Source organism: Melopsittacus undulatus, chromosome 4 (genome assembly GCF_012275295.1).
Source record: "Melopsittacus undulatus isolate bMelUnd1 chromosome 4, bMelUnd1.mat.Z, whole genome shotgun sequence".
NCBI lineage: Eukaryota > Metazoa > Chordata > Aves > Psittaciformes > Psittaculidae > Melopsittacus > Melopsittacus undulatus.
Genome location: NC_047530.1, coordinates 68,262,695 through 68,288,743, shown reverse-complemented (window position 1 = coordinate 68,288,743; position 26,049 = coordinate 68,262,695). Strand labels below are relative to the sequence as shown.

Genomic DNA, 26,049 nt, shown 5'->3' with positions numbered 1-26,049 from the left:
CGGGGCCTGGCTCCGCCTCACTGACACAGGGCGATGGTTACGTCATCAGGCTGCGCGCGGCCCCGCCCCTTTCCCCCCCCCTCCCCACCCGCCCGGCTGCCGCCGCCGCCATGGAGTCGAACAGGGACGAGGCGGAGCGGTGCATCGGGATCGCGCTGGCCGCCGCCAAGGCCAACCAGCCTGACAAGGCCCGGCGGTTCCTGGAGAAGGCGCAGCGCTTGTACCCCTCGCCTCGGGTCCGCGGTGAGAGCCCGGTGCGGTGTTGGGGGGGGGCGGCGGGGGACCCGGGGGAGCTGGGCCTGCGCCGCCGCCGCCGCGCTTGACCTCTCACCTGTATGGCGCCTGCGCCGAAGGGGTGGACGCGTGGTGCACGCCGGGTAGACGAGTCCGCCGCTGGGGGGGCGGTGGGTATGTGCCGCTCCCAGAGGGCGTTGCGGCGGCCGGAGGGGTGTGCCAGGGCTGTAGTGTGTATGTGTATATGTGTACGTGTACGTGTACGTGTGCGCCAGCCCGGGAGGGTTACGGAGCCCCCGGCGCTGCTTCCTACCGGAGACAGCCTGTTAACGGCTGCGTGCGCGGCCCCGCGGTCGCCCCTCGGCCCTTGTAGCTCACTAGGGAGGGCGTGAGGGTGCGAGGGAGGTGTTCGTCCGGAGGGGAGGCCGGGAAGAGGCACGGTGCGAGCGGAGCTCGGTGCCTTTATTTCCTCCGTAAGAGCTCGCTGGCTTTGTGCCCCGCACCCGCGGACACGGCCCCGCGTGGGAGCGTCGCTGCGAGGCTGTCGTTGCTGGGGGCAGAAGGAGCTTGGTGAGGGGGAAGGAAGCTCTCGGTCGGGCTGCAGAAAGCCGGTCTCCTTCCCGCTCTTCGTCCTCTCACAGTTGGGTTGCCTTCACCTCCATCCCTCCCTCGGGGGTGCAGCCGTGCTGGCCCTGCAGGAGGATCCCTCTTCGAGCACCTCAGCCACAGGAGCAGCGGTATCACACAGACTGATGTTTGAGCATTACTTGGTGTCCCAGCTCTTCCGCTCAGCAAGTGTGGCTCTTCTTTTCGAATGCCACCATTGATTACTGCAGACCAGCTCCTGCAGTTCATTACAGCACGCATAAACACATCTTCCTCCTTGAAGACATGCTAGTTCTGTAGGTTTTGAGGAACAGTCTAATTTCCTGGAAGCTTTATGGCCTACGTAACTAATATGTCACAAAAGCAACTGGAAAGTGGTTTGCAGAAGCAGCCAGGCAGTTCTTTCTCCGTGTGTTCTTACATTGCAGAAATTTATGCAAAGGGATGTGGATTTTTTATTACTATTATTTTTACTTTGGCACACCTTACCTGAGTTTTCATTCTTCAGCTGTGTTTTGCAGCTTCTCTGCCCTGTAAAGAGCCCAAGGCTTTCCTTGTTGCACAAGGTCTCATCCCATTCCCTCAAACATAGTGCTTCAGGTTGTCGTGTGTGTGGCATGGTTTTCTTTCCCATTCAGAGTTTATACTTTTGCGAAATTGCTGGGTATGAAAAGTGACTTTTGGAGGCAAAAGCATGGCATAGTATACAGAAAAGCCCACCCTGACCAGCATTGCTCTTCCTGAGGAGCTCTGCTAGGGCGTGTGCCACAAAAGCAGACCTGGATGACAGCAAGCACCAGTTTGCAGTATAAAGCCATCAGGGTTTGCCCTACTCCTGTGGCCTGGGACAGCTGGAATGGAAGGTGGGATATGTACTGTTGGAGAAGAGCATAGGGAAAGAAAGCAGAGGAAAGGGAAACAACAGAGCAGGTTAATGTTAAATACACTGTGCTAATTTGTGGCTAGACCCAACCAAACTGCTAGTGCAGCTGTGTGAGCTGCTGGCCAAGGACCTTTCGCTTGATGTCCTGCCGGTTGCTTGCCCATGCACTTTGGGTGTATAACTGGGAAATGTTGCCAAAGATCCCACAGTTACACTGTGGTCGTTGAGTCTTTACATAGTTTGTGCACCCTTGGGAAATTTCTTCTCTTTCTCAGGAGTTACACTGAGTTTGGCAATGATCTGCCATGTGGACCCTGCCCAGCCGGCACTTCAGACTCTGACCCTGGCTGGGTCCTACAGGTGTCATCACAGGATCAGAAAAGGGTTTGCAAGGGAATGTCAACAGAAGCCTTCTACACTGCCACAGCGTGAGACACAAAGTCACACTGTCACCTGAAAGTGGGAAGTTTGGAAAATTAGCACAAGTTAGACAAATGCTGCCTAACAAGTGATGAAGAATGACCCACAGCACATATCTGGTTGGGAGCTGAGGTAGCAGATCTGAAAACTCATTCAGAGTAGTCTCTGCTTCAGCAGTTCATGAATTTCTGCTGTGCTGTCATTCCACAGAGGACCAGTGTGGCTTTGGGATGTAGATGCAATAGGATTGGGGCTGTAGAGCAAAACAGGACTGAACTGAGGCCATATGTGGTTGTTTTGGGGAACTACATTACCAAAAATCTCTTGGCAGCTATAGGGAACTGATGCCAAAACATCAAGAGTGGGGTGGATAAAGGGACAGCCTCACGAGGCAAGGTTTAAAAGTAAATGGCAGTTTGTTCCAGGTTTGGAAGGATCAAAAGCAAAGACTGCAGTTTTGTGAGCATTGTAGTGGTGTAAATATGAGCGAAGGAAGGATTTAGTTTTCTGAAGGCTGAAATCCATGAAGTTCCTAAGCTCAAAAGTTCATTCCATGAATTACTGCTAGCTAATTACTGCTGTCATTTTTATCCTCCAGTCTGTAACAATTGCCTATATTGGTTGTTGGATTACTGAGCATTTTTTCTTGCCCCTACAAGCTCTGTGGGGCAGATAGGATATCTGGGCTCATCTCTTGGCCTGTAAGTGTTGTTTGCACTTGCATAAAGAGCATATTACCCCCATAGTGCAAGGTCTGTAACGTGCAATCTGCTGGAGGAGATGAAATGTCCTTCTCAGCTCTAGGCTCCTGGATAAGGGACTGCAAGCTCGTCAAGTTACTGATGTCTTTGCAAATAATATCTGGTTCTAATCATTATTAAACATGTGCCTATTCTTTTTGGGGGGGTGCAGTATACAAACTTAAGAAACTACAGGCGTGAAGAGGTCATTCTGACATATGGTAAAAAAAAAATACAGAGTTTAAACAGATAGTGCCATCCAGCTGCCAGGGAAGTGCATAACGGTGAGACATTTGTGTGCTTGGAGGAGTCTCACTTGGTTTCACAGTGTTGTCACCTGTGCAGTTAGCCCAGGCCTGAATATTTTTCCACTGTTGGCTAAAAAGGGTGGAGGACAGTGTCCAAGCCTTGCAAGGAAGCAACAGTCCACAGCAGTTTACCCACTACACATGGGCACCCCACTTAAGAAAAGGGAAACTGAATTTATACAACTGGTATTCAGTAGTTGGGAGTGAAGATGGTTTTCATAGCTTCTACATGCACTGAATATGTAGGTAAGACAGTGCAAGAGGACAAAATATCCTTCTGACTCATGTGTTATGGGTCTATTCTATAGGTACATTGCAAATAAAAGACAGACTAGGGACAATGTGGGCCCTATCCTGTAAGCTATAAGAACCTGATAGGCTGAGGTTTTTAATTACTTCTGTGCCTTAGTCTTCACTGGCAAAGGCTCTGACAACACCCCCGAAGTCTTGGAAGGCGAACGCAGGGACTGTGAGAATGAAGACCTTGGGCCCACTGTAGGAGAGGATCTGGTTCAAGACGATCTTAAAAACCTGAATGTACACAAGTCCATGGGACCTGATGAAATCCATCCGTGGGTCCTGAAGGAGCTGGCAAATGAAGTTGCTAAGCCACTGTCCATCATATTTGAAAAATCATGGCAGTCAGGTGAAGTTCCTGATGACTGGAAAAAGGGAAATATAACCCCCATTTTCAAGAAGGGGAAAATGGATGACCCAGGGAATTACAGACCAGTCAGTCTTACCTCTGTGCCTGGCAAAATCTGGGAGCAGATTCTCCTGGAAGGCATGCTAAGGCACATGAAAAACAACAAGGTGCTTGGTGACAGCCAGCATGGCTTCACTAAGGGGAAATCCTGCCTGACCAATTTGGTGGCCTTCTATGACGGGGCTATGGAACTGGCGGACAGGGGTAGAGCAGTTGACATCATCTACCTGGACTTGTGCAAAGTGTTCGACACTGTCCCACATGACATCCTTGTCTCTAAATTGGAGAGACATCAATTTGATAGGTGGACCACTCGGTGGATAAAGAACTGGCTGGATGGTCACACTCAAAGAGTTGTGGTCAACGGTTCAATGTCCAGCTGGAGACCAGTAACGAGCGGTGTCCCTCAGGGATCGGTGTTGGGAACGGTCTTGTTTAATGTCTTTGTCGCTGACATGGACAATGGAATTGAGTGTGCCCTCAGCAAGTTTGCTGATGACACCAAGCTGTGTGGTTATGTTGATACGCTAGAGGGAAGGAATGCCATCCAGAGGGACCCTGACATGCTTGTGAGGTGGGCCGATGCCAACCTCATGAAGTTTAACCATGCCAAGTGCAAGGTCCTACACCTGGGTCGGAGCAATCCCAGGCACAGCTACAGGTTGGGCAAAAAGGAAATTCAGGGCAGCCCTGCGAAGAAGGACTTGGGGGTGTTGGTCAATGAGAAAATTAACACGAGCTGGCTTCAGTGTGTGATCGCAGCCCAGAAAACCAACCATATCCTGGGCTGCATCAAAAGGAGTGTGACCAGCAGGTCGAAGGAGGTGATCCTGCCCCTCTACTCTGCTCTTGTGAGGCCTCACCTGGAGTATTGTGTGCAGTTCTGGTGTCCTCAACATAAAAAGGACATGGAACTGTTGGAACAAGTCCAGAGGAGGCCACGAGGATGATCAGGGGCCTCGAGCACCTCCCATATGAAGACAGGCTGAGAAAGTTGGGGCTGTTCAGGCTGGAGAAGAGAAGGCTGCGTGGAGACCTCATAGCAGCCTTCCTGTAGCTGAAGGAGGCCTATAGGGATGCTGGTGAGGGACTCTTCATTAGGGACTGTAGTGATAGGACAAGGGGTAATGGGTTCAAACTTAAGCAGGGGAAGTTTAGATTGGATATAAGGAAGAAATTCTTTACTGTTAGGGTGGTGAGGCCCTGGAATGGGTTCCCCAGGGAGGTAGTGAATGCTCCATCCCTGGTGCTGTTCAAGGCCAGGTTGGACAGGGCCTTGAGTGACATGGTTTAGTGTGAGGTGTCCCTGCCCATGGCATTGGGTTGGAACTGGATGATCTGAAGGTCCTTTCCAACCCTAACTATTGTATGATTCTGTGGTGCTGCCAGCAGTCAGTGCTGCAGTTCTGTCCCAGAAAGAGTGTCCCATATGACTGGCTTCCCGCACTATTATTTTCTAAGCTCTCTAAAGGTATGGCATTGTCACATAATTTACCTGCGGATTCCAAAAGGCAGGAGATAAAGAAGAATAACATGCTTTATAACATGCTGGAGAACAAATGTGGAAATGCTTCACTGTTAAGGAGAGACATAAGGAAAAAAGAGGACAAGCACGCACCACTTTGGTGATCCAGTCTGGCTTCTGGATTGTTCAGCTGGGTAGGCCTGGGGTTTTGGTGAAGGTTGTGTGTGGTGGGAGAAGGAGGCAGTATCTTCAGCAGCAGCCCTCGCATCTGGGCAAAAAGCAGCAGGATCTCAATGGTTCCTGGGTGAAAAGGTGAGAGACTTTCTGATGGAGGATGGGGCATTTTAGAGTGGTGGCAAGGATGAAGAGGGTGCTCTATGGGAGAGTTGAGAAGGCAGATTAAACTTAGTGATCTCTTAACTATTTCTTTTCATCTTTTTGTCATTTCAGTTCTGCTCGAATCACTCAACAAGAACGAGCAATCAGCCAATGGCCAGTCCCAGCCCAAGGAGTCCACAAACCCTCAGTTCAAGAAAATGGGCGGGAGCTTCCCATCGGCCAATGGGGAGGTTGGTGGGGAGGCCCCCAAGGGCTACACTCAGGACCAGGTGGATGCAGTGAAGAGGTGTGTGCATGGCTCTCCATGGCTTCAACCTGCAGTTTGTTTGAGTTGGTCGTGTGATACAGTTCTGTTTTTCACAGGGATTTAAAGATTTCAGCTTTGAACCATATTGGGTTGGTTTTAGCTGGCTGAGTGTTAAAAGCATACTAGGAGGATTTATAGCTACACCAGCTCTGGGAAGCAGCTGGGGTGGGTCTATGAGGGATGAGGTTTCCCCCCAAAGGCATGCACGAGGGCTTGAGCTGTAAGTATGTAGACCTCTTCCTGGCTGAGGTCCAAAAAGGCATTTTGGATACATTCATCTCATGGACTTCAGATTAATGTTTGCTTTAGTGTTATTCTGTAATGCTGTGAAAACCCCATGTGCTCCCATGAGATCCTGTAGGTGGAAGTCAAGGCTCACAACTTGTGCAAGGTAGCCCTCCTGCTCCAAGGTTTGACCTAGTAGCAAGTGACAGGACATATTCCTCTTCCTCTCTCCTGATGATACTCTGTTCCTAGAGCCCAATAAATTAGAAGTCTGCTGTTGGCTGCTTCACTCTATTATCATGATACACTTCTAAAGCTTCTCCTGGAAGGTCCCAGGGCATGTTTATCCAGTCATCTGCTTTCCAAATCCTGTTTCAAGCCATTCTTTATTCCTTTCTACCATTTGAAAATACTGGAAGTTGAAGGATGAGCTGCAGGCACAGTCACTAGGAAAACTTTGTTTAAGGTTATGGACATGGCCTGAATTGCACAAGAGCTGCTGTGGCTAATGGGCTTATGGGGATGTTTGTTACATCATCCGTTTCTCCAAAACACCAGCAAGCTGTGTTCTGTCTCATCAAAGTCACATGAGAAGAAGAAACCATCGCTATGCTGTGAGTGTACCCAGAACAAGCTGGCTGCACACACAGGCCTGGGCAGCTTCCTCTTTCTTCATCTAGGATTCAGCTGATGTTATTTTTAGGTTTGAGAACTGAGTATGAGGAGACTGGAGGGGAGGACACACCAATAGCCCAGCTATCCATCAGATCCTGCCCTGCCAATCCCAAATAGCTTCCAAAACGTGAGCACGATGAATCTGAAGCTTGTTTGCCAATGACATTCCTCTGTGGGTGATATCATTGCCTGAGGAGAGGCCCTTCTACCTCTACTGGCTTGACTTGTTCTGTGAGAATGTTTGTATGCTAGTGATGCAGGCACAGTGGGAGTGAGTCGGTGAAAAAATTGGCTCATCCTGTGGGGAATTAGAGCTGAGTAAACCAGAGTTCACTGAACAACATCAATTGAAACTGTGATGTATGAGATGTTGCGGAGTTGATGTACTAAATGCAAGGTGCTTTTCAGAGCTGAAACTAACTGTCCATGTTCTTTCCCTTCTCTGCTGTCAGGGTAAAGCAATGCAAAGATTACTATGAAATTCTGGGAGTAAACAGAGAAGCTTCTGATGAGGACCTCAAAAAGGCTTACCGGAAACTTGCACTGAAGTTTCACCCAGATAAGAACCACGCACCAGGGGCTACAGAGGCATTTAAAGGTAAAAAGCATTTCCAACTCTTTGATTTGCCCTCATCTATCAGGCAATGGTGCTGAGCTGGGGTAGCAAGGACTCTTTAACAGCAACCTCATGAGCTGGGTAGAGTGAAATAAAGTTCATTGTAAAGTTGTCTCTCCTCTGATCTGGTTGTATTACAAATAAAGTGTAAGCTTAAAATAATAAACACAGGTTGGCACAGATAGGATTCACTTCTGCTAGTTGGACAAGGAGAAGCCTTCCTTTTCTCCTAGCAACCCTTCCTATGTGTTGCTTCATCCTCCTGGCACACTGCTCAGAAGGAAAGTCCCTTGGGATGTTACCAGTGTCTTTTCTGGAGAGATGTGGGGTCATTCACCCAGCAGGGAGAAGCTCAAAGTCCTGCAGCCATCCAGCACATCACAGGTGCTGGGATGGACTCCTGTCTACTGACAAATCCAGCAGAGACCAACCGAATTGTTCAGTACTAGAGGCAGCTGTTGGGTCCCTTGAGAGAAACACTATTGGGGAGGCCCAATGACAGGAAATTCACCTTCTTCAGAACTTGTGTTTAGACTCTTCCACTCATTGAGAATAAGCCTTCAGGTTTCTAAGCAAGCACTCTGAACCTGACCATTGTGAAAGGCTACAGATGGAACAGGTGCATAGAAAACCCAGGTGAAAATTTTTAGGGTGAAACCATCAGCCATACAACTGAACCCAGTTGGAACTCAAAAAGGGTCATCAGGAGGTTCAGTTCTGGTGCGAAGACCCCAGTCCTCAGGGCCTCTCTACAAATGCAGCAAGGATGTTTCTGGGTAATTAGATACCTTAAAAGTGGCATAATTTCCAATAGAATTGCTATTGCTTGGAACATATAACCCTATTTTCCTTTACAAACTGCAGAAGTTTATTACAGTTTTGCTAAATGCAGAACTTCTTGATGCCAGTTGTACGGCACAGTTTTTGCAATGTTAAGGCATTTAAATAGTAACATCTGATTCTGGCCATCTTGGGAATGAAATACATGAGACGTCTGCTGGAGCAGGTAGCAAGGTTAGGCTGGTGTGAGTGTACTGATACAGTATTCGGGTATACTTCTAGCAGACATGAATTCAGCAGTAAAAGTCTTATGTAAGGTTTGTTCAAGACTTTTAAGACTTAAATCCCTAACTGATAAAGTGTGTTGCCATTAGCAAATAATGAGCTGACCCCCAGCTACTTGGGAGAAGCTGTTTTAGTTTGGGGGACAGATTAAAGAGTGAGCATCTGCAGACATCTGTCTACGCTGCATGTGCAGTAAGCCGCTGTTGGATAGTTTATCCTTCAATCCCTACTTAGTGGCGAAAGGCAGGTTTCTTCACCTGTAATCTTAAATAATGATGTTTGCTGAACGCTGTGACAAGAGTTACGTGCCAGAAGTCGTGTGTTAAGCAAGGTGCCCTTTATCCTCCAGTGCAGAGCTATCTGCTATCTCTCCTCCAGGCCTTGCCTCATTCGTTCCCCTGTCCTTCAGCCCCTGAGCTGAGCTCCTCCTTTGCAGGGCTCACTGAAGTCCAGCTTTTTGGTTCCAGAGGGTGAAGGCGAAAACGTGCGCTGCTATGAGGATTTTAGTTAATCTTTCCTTACGCTGATGTATTAGGTGAAGTCTTGGCATTTGTCTTCCCAGTGACAGCTGATAAAGTATTACGGCTTGTCCTGAGACCTTGTCTCTGTCATTGCAGTTAGCTGCAGTTTGTTTTGTGGCAGATCTGCATCACTACCTTTGGCTGATACTGGAGATAGAGTTGAAACTGGCTACTTTGTGCTAAAATCCTGATCTGGAATGAGATGTTTCTTGGGCTTTGTCAGCAGAAAGTCAGAAATGAACAAAACCCTGAACTGCTATATTTTCCTTGCTTAATCATACAGTGTAAAAGATCAAGCTAATATGCTAAGAGACAGTCCTTGTCGTCCAGCTTCACTGCCTGTTTGTAGAAGTGTTTGCTCTGTGTGAACTAATTATAACCAAGAAGGAGAACAAGTGTACTGACATTACATCCTCCAGACTCCAAATCTCTGGTCTAAGAAACCGTACACCTCAACCTGAATACCAGCAAAATGTTGGATCTTGGAGTTAATCTCCTCCAAAGGGCATGTATCTCCCTTTTCTACCAGTTCTGCCCCTGCCTTTCATACACAAGGCAGCTACTGTCATGAACATTTTTGCCTTCTTGCCACACAATGAGGAGAGAGGGTAGGCTCTGAAGTCACACAGGGAGGCTCTTGGGTAGGTTGGTGCAGAGGGGAAGTGGTAAGCTGGAACGTGTCAACAGAAAAGTACAGAAATAGAAGGGTGATAGGCAGATATTCTGGCAGAAAGGCCCAAGCATGCTGAGGTTGGAAGGAGAGTGAGCTGGGGAACTGGAGGGGCTTTAGTTCCACAACATTTCCTACCATCACAGGCACTAACAGTCCTTGTAATTATGCACCTTATTTTTGACATCTAAAAATCCTGAAATTAGTAGTTGATGGACACAACTTCTAGCCAGTGTTTTCTTACTAGCTCTTATGGGAGGTTTTAAAAGTCTCCTTCAGTGACCTAGCCCTTTGCAGTTCTGGTTTTAGGCTATGACATTAAATTCCCTTAGTGCCACTTCTGAATAAAATTTGTCAACTGAACTTGTATTTTCTTGACAGTTGCTTACAGGTGAAGGACTTGGGCCTTAGTTGTTCAAAAGAAATAAGTTTAAGTCAAACATGTAGCTGCTCTGTTACCAGCATTTCCTTTGCAGTTCATTGTTTCATTCATCTGAGAAGGTTTCTCTAGGGACATATACCAAATTTATACCTGTCATATCATAACTTCTTCATTTGAATTAATTAAGATCTTTTTAATTGAGTCTCTTCTTGTGGTTTCTTTCTGTCTGTGTTTGCCAGACAAGCGTGCCAGGTGCTGGTGCTCTGCCGCTGAAGTAGCCTGTAGAAAAGATGTGGGTAGTTGAGAATCTCATTTGTGTAATAAGAAAGGCAAGTCCTGGCAGTTTGGAGGACTAAATGTATTATCTGTAAAAGAAAGAAGCTAATTGCTTCCTTATTGTCAATATTTCAGCCATTGGTAATGCATACGCAGTATTGAGCAACCCAGAGAAGAGGAAGCAATATGACCAGTTTGGAGATGAGAAACTCAACCCAGCTCGGCACGGACACAGTCACTCAGACTTCCACCGCGGGTTTGAGGCAGACATCTCCCCTGAGGACCTCTTCAACATGTTTTTTGGTGGAGGTTTTCCTTCTAGTAAGCACATTAAATCTTAATCTCTTGAATGGGACCCAATCCTTTTGACAGAGCAACAGTGCGGTAGTGGTTTGTATGGCTGTGCAAGGATTGCTGAGTTTGATGAAAGTTCTTCACACATGACCTAAACACCCAGAGTTTTCTAAGTTGTTCATAGGAGTCCTTGGAGGACTCAGCAGCCAGCAGGTAATACCATCAGAGCTGGACTTCTTTGCAGCTTGAGGTGTTTGTTTGCATGTTGGCTGCATTAGATGTTACTAGGTTGGGTTGAATGTTAGAATAAAAAATGTCTTGTTTTAAGGCTAGTTGTAAAAATAATCCTATTTTGAAGAAAGCTTTTCTTTCTGGTGGTTTTAGAAGTTAAATCTTCTTATCAGAACAAACTATTGTAATGCCTGGGCCTTGTTCTTGATCTGTATCTGCTCTGCCATGCAGCTGAAGCAGTTTCTCTGAGATCAGTGTCCACTTCCTTCTTTCCACTTTGTCCCATAAAAAAAGAGGAAATTGTTATTCTTAGAGCTCAATTTAAACCTCTTGAATTGAAAATTAAATTTGTATCCTGTCTATCCACACTGCTGATCCTGGTTTGGGGAGCAAGAAGGAACCGATTGACTGTTCCTTCACTTGATTGGTTCCAAGCAAAAATACAGGTTTAATATAAGGATAAGGGTATTTTATAAGACTCCCTTGTATTTACTCTAGTCATCTTTGACTGGCAGTGGAGGCAGTGGTTATTTGACCTCTGTGGACCAACTTGGAAACATAAATATTTTTGTTTCAATTGAGAAGATTTACTCTGGTAGCTCTTTCCTATCTGATATGTAAGATTTAACTCACTGATGTCTAATACTTGCAAAGGCATCTTGAAGCCTTTTGCAGCATATTCTGCCTGTCCGAGAGGTACAGCTACTCCAGTTTGAAAACAGGAGGTTGCTGTTTTAGCTCAGTCTTTTTCTTTCCTTTCCTCACTGCCCCAGGAGAATTCAGGACTGCTTTCTCAGCTGGTCTCCCTTTTCAGTTGTAGTTTTGATATTTAAAACTAGACATGGAAGAGCTCTGGTTTTGGGGTGGAAGAACTACCAAAATTACTTCTTTTTGTAATTGGTTTTAATCTAAAGTAAATTCAATTCAAAGTGAGGAGGATTGTACAAGATATTATGTCTACAGAGCTGATCCTTCTTTTAAGCAGGAGGTTGGACCTTCTGAGATCGCTTCCAAGCTGAAATTTTTATATGATGCTCCAAAGTCCTATAGATGGATCTCTGTGCCCACCACCAGTTCCCTTGCAGACATCCTGCTTAGTACCCTTTAGGAATACTTCATTTTCAGCAGTGGCTTATATAGGTCATTTTTTAAATGTTGGCTACAGATGATGAATAGAATTTTTTTTATGCATTCAGTCTCCTGTGCATATCAGTCTCCTGTGGGGTCCTGTATTTGCTTCACCCTAAAGCTCCTGCCATCTCTGTCAGGGCAGCATGATGGAGTGGCTTGAGTCAGGGGCTTTTGCCATGTGGCTTCTTGAGCAAAACCATGGATGTGTACCTTGTGCACTGGCACATATGCAGGGATCTCAGGAATAGCCCAAATCTGTCAAATCACCACTTCACTGAGGCATCCCATTTCCAGCCTGGAAGCAGCCCATCCAAGGCAGATAATGGTCTTCTGGCTCTGAACTGGCTGGCATGCTGCTGGCTATGAGAGAGCAGCATGCCAGCTGACAAGCTGACAGTCATTCTAGACGAGCTGAAATGAGAGCGATGGTAATGTCAGACCAAATCTAAGTGTGAGCACAGCATGGATTCCTTTACAATCTCTATGTCTATATCTTTGCTGAGTGTGGCCTGAACCAAAGAAACAGATCAAGCCTATTCAACAATGTTCAAAGTTAAAATTCCTGAATGTGCTGTTGCCAGCACCCTACTTTTTCCTGCTGTGTTTTCACTGGTGAGGCTGACACAGAACACAGACACCCTTTGTGGTTCCTTCCTGCCCAGCCAGCAGCATCGCTGACTTTTGTGTAACACTTCTCTTTTGTCTGTAGGTAATGTCCACGTGTACAGCAATGGCAGGATGCGATATACCTACCATCAGAGGCAGGACAGACGAGAACATCAGGGTGACGTAAGTGGAGAACAGGCTGGGGGCTGGGAGTCTAAAGGTTTTTCTGACATGAGGTGTGAGCTAGTCGGTGTGACCATCTTGTGAAACAGTCCTGCTTGTTTCCACCCTCCTGAACAGAAAGCTAGAGTCATGGGAAGTGAGCTGCCTTCAGAGTATACACCAAGTTGCAGTTTAATTTACTGCTGGTGGTTCTCCCGGACTCTTACAGTTGTTATCCAGTGAGTAAAACGCTGGTGTCTCTTTAAACAGCGCTGCCTTGAAATAAGATGGTACCAGTAAAATGTTCCTGTCTTTACCACAGAATAAGCATCTCCTTTCTGATTTAATTCTGTAATTTCAAAGGGTAAAATGCACTTTTCAGATAATATGGATGCTCATGGCTTCTTCTCCCTTTTATTCCAGTATTGAAAATGGGGTATTTCTAATCTGTGATTCTTAATTAACCAAGGAAGGCACTTTATAGCATGAGCTATTTTTATGTTTTCCCATCACAGAACATCTAAGTATATCTCCAGCACTCCAAGCCCTCTGGTCTAGAGCAGTGGGAATGAGTGACTTACTGTTCAAGAAACCAGGGTTATATACTGAAGATTACTGTTTTCTGGGCATAACCAATTATATTTAAAAACAAACAAACAACTAAAACTCCCTGAATATAGTTTCTCAAGCTTAAAGGGGAAAGTGTACTCTGCTGAAACCGGAGGGAGCTAAGGAGGTGAGGCAGAGAGGGAATTACTTTCATCTGACACTGAAGAGGGGAGAAGGTTCTGCTCACTAGCCCAAGCAGGACAGAAAACACATGTGCTCTAGAAAAACAAAATACAGGCATGAGACTTTTGAGATTCACTCAGTACCCCTGCCAGTCCCCTCTGCCCTTTGTCACATCCAGAGAAGGCGCAGTGGGTTTGGACCTTCAGTCACACTTCCTTTCCTGGGTGGGAGCTGTGAGTTGATGAGTTCCCCTGAGTTATTTTGGAGTGCATCCTAAGCCAAATGCCTATGAAAAGCAGGAGAATCAAGGTTGTCTGAGGGCTGGGAGGGTGAGAGGGTGATGCTATGGGATCCTTGTGTATGTTTGTACGGATGGTACTCCACTCTGTGTTTCTGTTCCTTCAGGGTGGCCTTGGGTTGTTTGTCCAGCTGATGCCTATCCTCATCCTGATCATTGTGTCTGCTCTCAGCCAGATGATGGTCTCCAGCCCACCTTACAGTTTGAGCCATAGGCCGTTAGTACCCATTGCTCTAAAACTTACCTAGCTGGGGAGGGGCTTGGGCTCTGGAGGGCGGGGTGGTGTGTTGGGGTAGGGATTGAGGCTGTCTGGTTTTTCTGTCTTTTGGGGGGTTTTGGGTTGGCTTTTTTTTTTTGCTTTATCTCATCACGATGTTGCCTTTTTTGGCAGATGTCTCACACATCAGTGAAGGCATCCTGGTTCTCAAACAGGTCTTGAGATGGAAGCTGTACAGAAGGTTGTAGGGTGCTCACTTGCCTAAGGGAGGATGTTCTTTGACAGAGACTTTCTGCACAGCTGGGTGTTTCTGTCCTAGAAAGGAGCAGATGAAATGACTTTGAGAAACACTAGCTGAGCACCAAGATCCCATATGCAGAATGAATTGAGATGCAGAGTTAAGTTGGACTGTGAAAAACAAAAGCTAGATCTGTTCTTCATGAAAGCCTCAGCTTATGCCTAGTACAAAGCAGCAGTGGAAAAGAAGAAGGAATAAAAGACACTCATGTAGAGTAAAAAACACTCCTAGAGAAATCCCCTATTTTTTAAGCTGTTTCATTCTAGATCCTGTGGAAATGCCCTGATACGCTTACTTGGCTGACAAATGAAGTGAGTCTATTCTTACCCACTTTGAAGTGCCAGCAAGGAATGGGAAGACAGGCTTGATTTCTGGCTGCTTGCATCATTCTTGACAAAAGCTTAATGTATTTTCACTGGAAGTTCCTTATATGTATTTAAAGAGGGTAGACTGGTTACAGCCAGTGGTCCCTGTTTAGTTTCACAGGTGACAAAGTTTGCCATTGATGATGTTAAATACTATAAATCTCAGCTTAGCTTTTGGGTCCAAGTTGAAAACTATGACATTAGTGCTCAGAGCCAAAAGGTTTTTAAGAGGGTACAGTTAAGGGTTATTTTGAGAAGCTAAAGAATATTGTGATGTCATTTCTGCAGTTGATATTAGGACTGCAAATTAAGCATATACATATGTATACCGGTTTGGTTTATACTGGTGAAGGGGTGGTTTGTGGAAGACATTCAGTGGAGGACAGCTTCTAAGTGGGCAGGGATTTGCTTCCAGCCTTGTCAGCTGTCAAGAGAAAAGCCATCCCTGAGTCTCAGCTGTTTCTGTGCTGCTTGGTTCCCTGTTCCCTCTGCTGTCCCTGTCTCTGCACGCTCAGGTAGCAGCAAGCAAACCAATTCCCACGTTTGGATTTGGACAAGAGCAGCAAATTAGCTGATCCAGACCTGCGCAATCCTTCCGGAGTGACCAGGGCACTTCAAATGGAATTAGCTCTGGAGCAACAGGCGGCTGTGCCGGCAGGCGGTGCTGCTCGCTCACTCACCCGCGCAGGCAGCCCTGCTGCCTCTTGAAAAGGGAAATGCTGTGCTTGGCTGTTGTTCAGCAGAAAGCTGGAGCCTGCTGCACTGAACTCAGTGACCAGGAGGCGAGAAGCTTTCTAACTGGGTTAGGTTTCAACGGCACACAGAGATTTTAATGCCACTTCTTGACAGTGAAGCTGTCACTGAAAGAGGCAGAGTCCTAAAGAACCATTTGTTACTTGATTACCTTTGTCAGTCTCTTCCAAAACCTTTCTGCTGAAGAGCCTCTCTGGCTGTGGGCCTGACTCTGCCACCCTGCTCTTCAGTAACACCTAATCGAATTTGCATGACTTAATTGCATGTCCAACTTCGGGTGGCAGGTTTCTTGAACCAGGTCCTGCCCTTGTTTTGATGCTTCACACTCAAGCATGCTGCTGAAGCTCTGCAAGCTTTAGTACTCCTCCTGTGAGGATACACTTTGTAGCCTCCATAGTTCATCGTTATACAGAAGCAGCATATGAACTTCAGGAGAGCCTATGGCCCTCTCTGGACAGGTGAAATAGTGAGCCGAGCTTCTTCCAGAACTGCGTCTCTGCCAGCAGGCACTGCTGGAGTTACATTAGCCTTTCTGTCGAAGAATGCCTGTAGAGCCTTTTGGTCACGTTCAGTCTATCCGGTTACCCACCACTCATCTCTGAGTGCTGGACCTTGATGAAACTTGCCAAAGTCTTTCAATCACTCCTATAAACCCTGATAACAGACTGAAGGGCTAGCTGGATGAGTGACTGTTTATACCTGGCTTAAGAATCAGGCTCACATTTAATGCAGCAGCCAGCTGATATTTATTATGGGAAACTTTGGGCATGTTTCCAGATGGAGCTGTTCCTCATGAATCCAGCATTTGGGCACAGGTCCTGTGTTACAGCTTGCAAACACACCCTAGTGAGTATCTCTAGGTTTGCTGAAGTGTCAGGGAAAATATGTACAGGGCTTTGTCTGAAATGCAAATCCATGGGGGTAGGGTAAGAAGATATTTCCTTCTAGAAAGTGCTTTCTGTGCTAGTTGGTGCAGGTTGAGTGCAGAGCGGGTCTAATTTTGCTCTTGCAGCCACAGCGTTCATTGCAGCATGTGACATGGTAAAGGAAGCTGACGCTGTTGGGGTTAGCAGATATCTTAGCAGTGGGGACTGGGTTTGACTTAGCAGAGGGGAGGCTGTGGGGAGCTGTGACAGTAGCCCCTGCTCTGTCCTCACCTTGGCACTCCCCTGCTCTGCATAGGCACCATTCTGCTTTGCTGACTGCTCTCACCCTACACTGCACAAGCATCAGCCTCCAAGCTTTGTAACCATCCTTGGGGTTCACTGCCAAAAACAGACGATGGTGTCATCAGCAAGGAAATTGCAGAGATTTAATTAGCACTGAAAATTCTAGTGAACACTTTATTTTAAGTGGGGTTAGGCCTTGGGCAATCTGCCTCAGAGTTATGTCTGTATTCAGAGCTCTGCCCACCTAGCTAGAGGCCTGGCAGGTTTTATCTCCCTCTGTTAGCATTTTATTTCCACCAGAAATGCTTCTGCTTTCCAAACCTTCAAGCCCATGGATGCTTAGGAACGATGTATGTTTTGACTGTTCTGGTATCGTGGCAGGTTGTGCCTTATAAATTGCTGGGAGCTTTTGCTATGCCCTTGAAGCATGTCCTACACTGTTCTGCCTCTTCTCCCTGAACTAGGTCTGTGGGTCACACACACAGGAGAGTAACAGAGCACTTGAAGGTCATCTACTATGTATCTGAGAACTTTGCAGATGAATACACGGGCACGAACCTGAAAAATGTTGAAAAGAGCGTGGAGGAGGACTACATTGCAAACCTTCGAAATAACTGCTGGAAAGAGAAGCAGCAGAGTGAGTAGTGTGGGGTCAGGAGTGGAGGGTCTTGGCTGCTGCAGGAGGTCAGCTTTGGAAAGGTCATCAACTGGGGACTGAGTTAGGCTAAGGTTATACTTTAACACGGTGCGAGCACATTTCCTATGTTGTTGGCCATTTGTTTCACTCTATGACTTTGTGACAAATGCAGTATGTGGGGGGGTTTGTTTTTTAATGCTGTTGTAGAACTGGTCAGACAAGAGTTGTGCCCCAGAGATTCCAGAGAGAGAAGATTGCAGCCATCTGATTTTCAAGAGGGCTCTCATAGCTCTGTGTAATACTGTAGTTGTTTGAGGACCACATCTAAAAGTCTGTTGCCCATGGAGTCCTCCATCCCACATCCTGTCCCTGTTCAGAAGGGTGTGGTGGCAGCACTGACATTGCCTTGCATGCTGCTGAGAGCATGCAGGGTCTGGAGGGACAGCTACCCAGACAGACAGATGAGGGATGATCTGGACAGGCAGCACAGTGTGGCCAGGGCAGCAAACGTTTTGCAAGTCCCAGGGGTGATCTCCTTCCTCTCCTGCCCATTCCCAGCAGGTGATGATCACAGCTCTTGGAGCAGTGGCCAGGATAGGGTTTGAGTGCCTGGGATGCAGGAGGGGCTGTTAGAGGCCCAGGTAGTGCCAGGTGAGGCCAATGCATGAAGCCTTGACCCTCTAAGTTTCTTCTGCTGGGGTAACCATTGTGTAGGCTGCCTCATGAGCCTCCTGGGACTAGAGGCAGGTTCTGTTAGGTTCCTAAGGTTTTTTTCCTGGGATGGATGAGCTGTCAGCGTATGTTAGCTTACGCCCATCCTGTCTTAAAGGGCACAGGGCATTTCCTCAGCCTCATCCTGTGCTTCGTCTTGCCTTGAAAACCATGAGTTGCCTCCTGTTCCCAGCAGAGCCCATGGTGGGATGTGGCCTAGCAGGTGGGTCTCCTTCCACATCGGGTTCATAACGCTGGGCTTTTCCCTTTGCAGAGGAAGGCTTGTTGTACCGGGCACGCTACTTCGGAGACTCAGATCTGTATCGACGAGCACAGAGCATGAGCACCCCCAGCTGTAGCAGACTGTCAGACGTTCAAGCCCTGCATGGACAGTCACCGCCTGCCCGCTCAGCAGAGGTCTAAGTACGAGCTGGTGATGCTTCTCCTGGCAGCAGAGCAGAGCACAATAGTGCTTTTAATACTTAAATCTCTGTTTGAGACACAGATCCTCATGAGTCTCCTCTGGATGCACACACGTCATGGGGGGAAGCACCCCCTGCTGTCAAGCATACACTTGTTAATCGGGAAATTGATTTTGTTTAGTTTGCATGTTGGCATCCTCGGCTCTCTTCAAGCTCCCTGTTTTATCTGGCACTGGCAGTGTTGGGTCTCTAGGAACAGAACAAAAGCCCCAGGCTTGTTGGCGACACAGCTGAGGTTTTGTCAACTATTCATTCAATAGAGCAGCCATGCAGGCCTCGGCTAAGTTGGGAGCTTTTTACCAGCCATGGCAGGCAGCTGCCATGTTTTAATGAACCCTTTTTTGGTTGCTTTATTGTCTGTTTTACTGAAAAAGCTGTTGTCCCCTGGTACTTGAAGCAATATGATGACAGGGAATGCACTCCTACCAAACAGATGTTCCTTGCCCCTGCTGTTGTCTTCCCATGACACTCAAGGAGAACAAAGCAAATGGGCAGAGTTCACAGCAGGTCATAGAAGTAACTTACTGCGTTAAACTGGGAATCAAAGTAAAAACAGCTGAGGGGCGCCTGGAAGGGGTTAGAGAGCTTGGATGAAGGCAAGCCCAGGGAGCGTGTGTGAGACCGGGTGTGCTGGGTCACGGGAGAACTGCACAGAAATAAGGCAAAAAATTGGCCTGCATTTTGGAGTCCTTTTTCTGCTTAATTATGTGAGCTGATCTCAGCTACCAGCTAGTGCTGGGACGGCTGCAGAGCACCCAGGCCCCTCCTACCACAAAGTTATGGGAAAACAGGGCTTCTGTAGGAAATTAATCAGAGGTGAGGCTTGCCCCAGATGTTAATGTTACAGACACCACTTAGGCTTGTGAAGCCTACTTGAGGATGTGGGACACCGAGCTGCTTGATTTAGAGATACAAGTAAGGAGCTTTAGCAGGGCAGGTTTTGTTTGGTTTTTATTTTCCTTGGCAAAGGGAGTGTGCCTGAAAGTTTGGCCTTTCAAACAAATCCCCTGGGTTGCATTCGGCCTTCTTTTTGGTGTATCCTGTTTATGGAGCCATTCTTATCTTGATATACCCACTCTCCTGTTTTTTGATAACTGCACCTCTTCTTTCATGACAGACCAGCATTATTTAGCTGCTTTTCTTCAATTGCCTCTGTACCTGTGGTCTGAAAAGAGAGCTGCTCTTAGGCAGCCCGCTGCAGATCAAAACAGTGCGACTGACAAAGCTGCTGCCTGTATTGTGGGGGGGGGGGGGAACCGAAGGGGGAGGTACAGTGACGTGCGCTTGTCCAGAGACTGACACCACTACCGCTTTTGTCCCCAGACTCTTGAAATGCCTGAAGACTTTTGGTGAAGTGCACTGAATCGAGGTGACAGACTTGCTATTTCAAAGAATCAAACCTTATCTTATAAATGGAATTGGAGAATTAGCAACGCACAACTGCCCTCTTTCTTCTCTCTGCCTGTCTCCACCATTCGACCTACATCTGGGGCAGCGATTAGGACAGGAAATCGAGCTGCCCATGTTCCTCCTTCCCTTCTGGCACCGCTAGCGTGCAACAGTCTCGTTGCTCCTGGGATCCCACAACCCTGAGAACAGACACGTAGAGTGTAAAAACACTTAACTGTAGAAGCCATGAAGCAGAAGGAGATCCTTAGTGACCGTGCTGGTCACTGCCGACAGAGAGAGGAATTGGACAATTTGGTGATAAAACTCTAAAGAAAAGAAAACCAATATATAATCTATTTAGAATTAATTTATAGCTGTATATATGTTGTACTTTTAAACTATGCAGGGGTTGGATGATTAAATTATTTTGTTTTTGCCCAGTTTGGTAAACAGGGAAGCGGGAAGTCTCTTCCCAGGGTGTCTCGTCCTGCAGCGCTTTCCAGCCTGACACAAGAATCACTTTGCAGTTCCTGTAATTTGCTTTCTGGAGGACAGGAGCATTCTGCTCTTTGGGATGTCGATACCTGCCTTTCGGGTTTTAATAAAAGGAATTCCAGTGCTGTAGGGGGTAACATAGAAAGGGGGGATGCTGTCCAGATTTGTGATGTGGTTCTGCCGCATTGGCAGAAGCTGCAGCAGGTCAGTTGAGCCCCGGCGCCGCGCTCAGTGGTGGGGAGGATTGTCCCGGATGGGTTTTGCTCATCAGTCGTTGGGTTTATTTGTGCACAGAACTTCTTTTTTTGCAGAGTCTGCTTTAATTTTGCCTCGTAATCAGCATGCAGCGTTCGCTCTGTAAAGAGGGCTTTCCACGAGCTGCCTCCCTTTGTTACAGTTGTTTCTGGTCTGTCCTACACTTGGGGTTCCTCACCCACCAGCATTCCTGTTTGCAGCTTGGCTGTGGCCTTGACACCCTATCTCTGATGTTTCCTAGAGGAGACCTGTAAAATACTGCTAATTCACAAGAAACAGAGCTTCCTATTGCTTCTGTTGAAAGAAGTGTTGCTGGGGGAGATCGGCACGTGCGCCAGAGCTCTCCTTGGACCCCACCTGAGCTCTGCAGCGCATCTCTCACTCCATCACCACTGGGCAGGACTGGCATAAGGGCAGCGGGAGGGCACTCAAGGTTAGGATCCATCTCTTCAAAGCAATGCTGGCATGAGCTGAGCTGCCTTCCATGGGATAAACTGGATTCTTGGCACTCTTCAGTTCATTTTTGTCTAAAGAAATTTCAGTGAGAGCCACCCCAGGACCTGCTCAGGGGAATGAATCAGAAGCATGGCAGCTCCTGGGTGGGATGGCAGGGGCTGGAAGAGGTGAGAGGTAAGGTGGTTTTGTTTCTTTGTCATTAGGAACCCACGTGCTCTGTCTTCAGCCATTTATTTATTTTGCAAAATACTGGCCTGCCTGTTAACTGCAAGCCTTATTATCCCACAGGCACCATTACTTGGACCTGATTTTAAAGGGCTGGGGTTTCTTGGTTGTTTTGTTGGTTTCCTTAAATTATTCTTCTACCTTTGGTTGGAATTGGATGGAAGTTGGATGGCATTTGGAAATAGCTTCTACTAGAGGCTCAGGCTAGCCGGCACAAAGAGATCCTGGGGAGGGGGTTAAACAAGAAACATGTTCACGTAAGTTGCTGAATGTCTCACACAACAGCATTCCTTGCCCAGAGCCTGCCCACCAAACCCTTTTGATTATATTTTTCCAAGTAGATATCCATGGATAATAACGAGCCAGAAGGCATAGATCCTAATGGATGTTCAGAGCGGCTGTATCTCTCGATTTAGAATTAATTATACAATTGTACATCTATAAATAAATGTTTATAATGTGAAAGGCTCCTGCTGTGTTGGTGTCCTGCAGACCCTTGCCCCAGCCAGCTCTGGTTTTACAGCTCCTTCACACCACCTTTGTTGCATCCACACAGGTGTTCAGCGAATGGGATTTAGTGTCTGCTGTCCCAGCAAGCCCCAGCAACTGAGAGCTCCAGCGCTGCAGAGGCCTCCCTGGCATGGGAGAGGGAAGGACAAGAAGAAGATGGAGATGCTTTATTCTTACTCCAGAATCCCACCATCCTGGCAGCATCACCCCAGTGTTAGAAGGTGCCCTTCAGACAGGTCTGGGGAGGGTGGTGGGCAGGAAGGCTTGGGCTGCCTTTGTCCTGGATGGAAATGTGGCCTAGATGTGTTTCCTGAGAGCAGAAACTGCTGGCTCTTGGGGCAGGCCTGATCCCTCTGGTGCTCCCTCCTGCCTCCCTAGCCCCACACATCAAAGGACTGGAGGTTTTGGGGTGTTTTCTTTCCCACTTTCCCATTTTTTCCCCTCCTCTCAGAGGCGAAGGGGTCACGTTGCTTCCATTTCCCCTTGGCACTGCGTTCTCAGCAGTGGCAGTGAGTCAGCCCTGCCAACCTCCTGCAATGCCTGTGCTGGCTGAGAGTGTCTGGCATGAACCAGCACAGCCCCCAGCAAAGCCCCAGTGCCACTGGCACAGACCCCGCTCCACTTACTTGCTTTAATTGTGTAATCAGCTGCATCCATGCCCAAGTTTTTGGGGTGCTTTTGCTACATGTTGGGTCATTCCCAGCCCAGACCAATGGGAGATGCTCTGCACTTTTGGTGTGCTGGTCCCTTCCCACCCACCAAAGGTGTGGGCAATTGGGCTGCCTATTAGCTCCTTCTCTATTAATGGTAGCTCATTAGCCCATGCTTTTTATTGGAGTGGTGGCCAAAGGCAGGGAGGCAGCAGGGGAAGGCAGGTGCACCATGATCCTCCTCTTCCCACATGTAAGGAGTGAAGGGGACCCTGCTTATGACCACCATCATTTTTGGCAGCAAAACAAGAGGGTTTAGCATTACCCAAGGACTAAAATCCCGATTTGCCTTATTGCTGCTGATGTCCCAAAAATCACACTTTTCCCAACACCATGACAGCGCTTGGACTCCCAGGGCTGAGGCCAGTGCTACAAATAGCCCCATCACCACCTCCTGGGTCCCAAAATATCCCTCTGCCTGCCCCTGCACTGGGAGATGCTAAATACAGCCTCGCTGGAAGCTTCTGGCACTTTCCTGGGAGCTGCCAAACCCCAGGGACCTTGAGATCCCCCCAAATTTGTCACAGAAAGGCCGTTTTGCTATAAATAGCAGCAAAGCTTCACCTGCCATCACTCATGGCTGGGGCTGTCACCATGGGGCATTTCAGGGGCGTATGCACCCACATGGAGGGTTTTGCTGGGCACCCCCCAACAAAGAGGCTGTCATTCTGCATTATTTTTCATTCTCTTGGCATTTTCTACAAAGCCTTGATTATTCCTTATAATAATGATTTCAAAGAATGTGATGTGGCATCCCTCAGCCACCCCAGAGCTGCTGGCAGGGAACAGGCGAGACACGGGGCCATCCCCTCTGCGTGCTTAGAGGCTCAATACATAAAACTAGGTGTATTTATAGAGCTGTATATATAGGTTCAAGACACAATGTGTCTCAGAGGTGATGATGGCACAGCCGGAGCCAGGCCACCGGTGTTGCTGCCGTCACTGTGCTGTAAATCTCTCACCACGTGCTGCTTCCACCCTGTGTGGTGGGTGCCAAAATCTGCTTCTCTCCTGATTTCACAGCAAAACTTAGGGTTTGGAGCTTCCTTTACAGCCCTCTCAGTGGCTCCGGAGCTGTTCTGGTGGGTGTTTTTGTGCTGGGCAGCCCCTCAGGGCACTGACCCTAGCATGGGGATGCCCCTCACGTGAGGGAGGGAATGCTCTGGCATGAGACCCTTTGGAAAACATCCCACCTCCCTTTGCACAATGTGGGTTTGTAAAGGCATGTTTCCAGCTGTATCCACCAGGCATTCCTTGTTGTCCTGATTGCTCCGAGGCAGTATTTACATAGGTGAGCAACCTCATCGCCCAGCACTCCGGCTGTGCCTTGTCCTTCACAAAAGCAAATTTTTGGCATAAATTTTCATCAAAAAGTTAGTGTTTGTCCACAGGAGACTGGAAAAAAAGAAAGATAATAAACCCAAAGCAAACAACAAAACCAACCAAATAAAAACCAACAGAAGCCCGAGCCAGAACAAGCTCACATTTGAATGGAAATGGATTTTCAGGCTGGCTTTATCCCCCACACCTTCTGAGGCTCTTCATTTGCCAAGCATCTTAATTACCTTTTAGTGAAAGCCTTTTCTCTGAGTGACTCTAATTGCAGGCTTGGGTAATTGGTCTCATTTCTGCAGTGTGTTTGGAGCTGGGGAGCGCTCCCCCGGCAGGTGTGACCCTCCCACCTCCCTCCCTCCCTCCCTTCCCATTTCAGCCAATGCTCCTGGCTTTCTGCCCGCACCCCCACAGCTCCCATGGGGAGCAGCAGCCCCTCGCTGGGGAGCCCAGGCACTGCTCCCCAGGCACAGGCATGCACCTAGCTGGCTCAGGGTCTGACTCAGCACCCCTGAGTCACAGCCCCATGTCCTGCAATTAGGAGCTGTCACAGTGGGATTCCCCCCCAGTTCTCAAAGCCTTCAGCTCCCACCTGCCAGGAAAAGCTTCCCAAGGATGCCAGAGGGGATTTCACCCCATCAGACAGCAGTTGCATCATCCCCCTCTGAACCAGAGTGACAACGGAGACAGCAAATTATCAATTAAGACAAATTTTATTAGAAAAGTAAAAAAAACCACCGACACGATTGCATAGGAAGTCTTGCACTTGAACATCAAGTGTAGGAGTGTAAACTGTAACCAATGAAGCACCCACACGTGTCACGGTGAGGGGTCCTGCCCTCCGTCCCTGTGTCACCTCTCCCACCATTCACTCTCCCCTCTCACGATCCAAGACCCAACACGATTTCGGACCCCCTCCTGCATCCCGGGGAGCCCGCACAGAGCTGCCCAGATGCCAGCAGAGGGTTTTGCCTTTGATCCAAACTTACAGCTCAGCTGTCACTCACTCCCACACGGCCCCTCCCCCAGAAACCCCATTGATTACAATCCTTGTTACAAAAACCCCATGATTAATCAGCCAACGGGAGGAGGCTGCCTGCCCCCGGCAGCCCGGCTGCCACATCCGGGAGCGCAGTCACCGCAATCACCCCACAATCATCGACAGTGTGAAGCAACCTCCGCCCGTGTCCTGCCCCGCTCTGCTGTCAGGGATGCCCCGGCACCGGCGGCCGCTCCGCGGAGACCTCCGCCTGCCCCAACTACTTCCACCTACAGCCCTACTCCAACCTAACCTAAACTACAGCAGCTGCCAGGAGCCGCCACGCTCTAACCAGCTCTTCCAAAGCACTTGGGCAAGTCCCTTCTCTGGCACAGCCCATCAGCACTCCTCGATGAGCAGCTGCTCGGAGCTGTACAGCTTCTTCTTGATGACCCTGAAGCCCGTGCTCAGCTTCAGCGGCGTGAAAGCCGGTCCCGAGGTGAAGAGTCCCTGGATCTTGGGCCACAGGCGGGAGTCCAGCCGGAGCACCAGGGTGAGCTGGAAGGTGGGCACCACGGCCGGGTCCACGGTGATGTGCCCCACGTCGTGGCAGGCCTTGCCGTGCTCCACACAGAGGTCAAGGAGGGCCCCGCGCAGCCCACACGGCTCACTGCAGGCCAAGCGCAGCAGCTCCGTCCTCACCTGCGCCAGCAGCTGAGCCGGCATGAGGAGCCGGGAGCAGCGCTTGGCGCCCAGCGGGGCTCTGCCCAGCGTGGTCTGAACCAGGTCCATCAGGTTGGCACACAGCAGCTCATCTTCAGGGTCATGCAGCAGGTCCAGGTCCGGCAGGGAGACACCATCAGCGTATTCAGCATCTGCAGAGAGAACGGGAGGCAGCTCAGCACCGGGGCCACCGCCTGCGGACAGGCTGGGGTCTCACAGCTGCGGAGGCACAGTGAGCCAGAGAGCTAGGGCTGTAACTGCGGCACAGCACCTTCAGCTCAACCTCACACCTTCAGCTCAACCTCACACCTTCAGCTCAGCCTCACACCTCAGGACTCCCTCCCCGCTCACCTCCCTCCGACCCGGAGGCGCTGCCGAGGGACTCGCAGTCCGAGCTCTCCAGGCGGCCGGGCTCGCCGCCAGCCATCCGGTGCCACAGCCCGGGCATCGC

General features: G+C 48.5%; 2 protein-coding genes across 2 annotated transcripts; one reads left to right on the top strand and one right to left on the bottom strand.

The window, feature by feature from the left end:
- The first annotated feature begins 90 nt into the window (after window positions 1-90).
- DNAJB12 (DnaJ heat shock protein family (Hsp40) member B12) lies at window positions 91-21,809 on the top strand. The gene is made up of 9 exons (XM_034062125.1): window positions 91-243; window positions 5,813-5,987; window positions 7,361-7,506; window positions 10,574-10,759; window positions 12,804-12,883; window positions 14,000-14,109; window positions 17,159-17,331; window positions 18,317-18,465; window positions 19,848-21,809. The coding sequence occupies exons 1-8, from the start codon at window positions 111-113 to the stop codon at window positions 18,463-18,465; spliced, it is 1,152 nt and encodes a 383-aa protein (XP_033918016.1). The 5' UTR covers window positions 91-110; the 3' UTR covers window positions 19,848-21,809.
- A 2,781-nt stretch (window positions 21,810-24,590) lies between these two features.
- On the bottom strand, window positions 24,591-26,049 carry DDIT4 (DNA damage inducible transcript 4). Its single transcript, XM_005154010.3, has 2 exons — window positions 25,950-26,049; window positions 24,591-25,750 (listed from the first exon to the last, which is right to left on the bottom strand). Exons 1-2 carry the CDS (start codon window positions 26,044-26,046, stop codon window positions 25,275-25,277), a joined length of 573 nt encoding a protein of 190 aa, XP_005154067.1. The 5' UTR covers window positions 26,047-26,049; the 3' UTR covers window positions 24,591-25,274.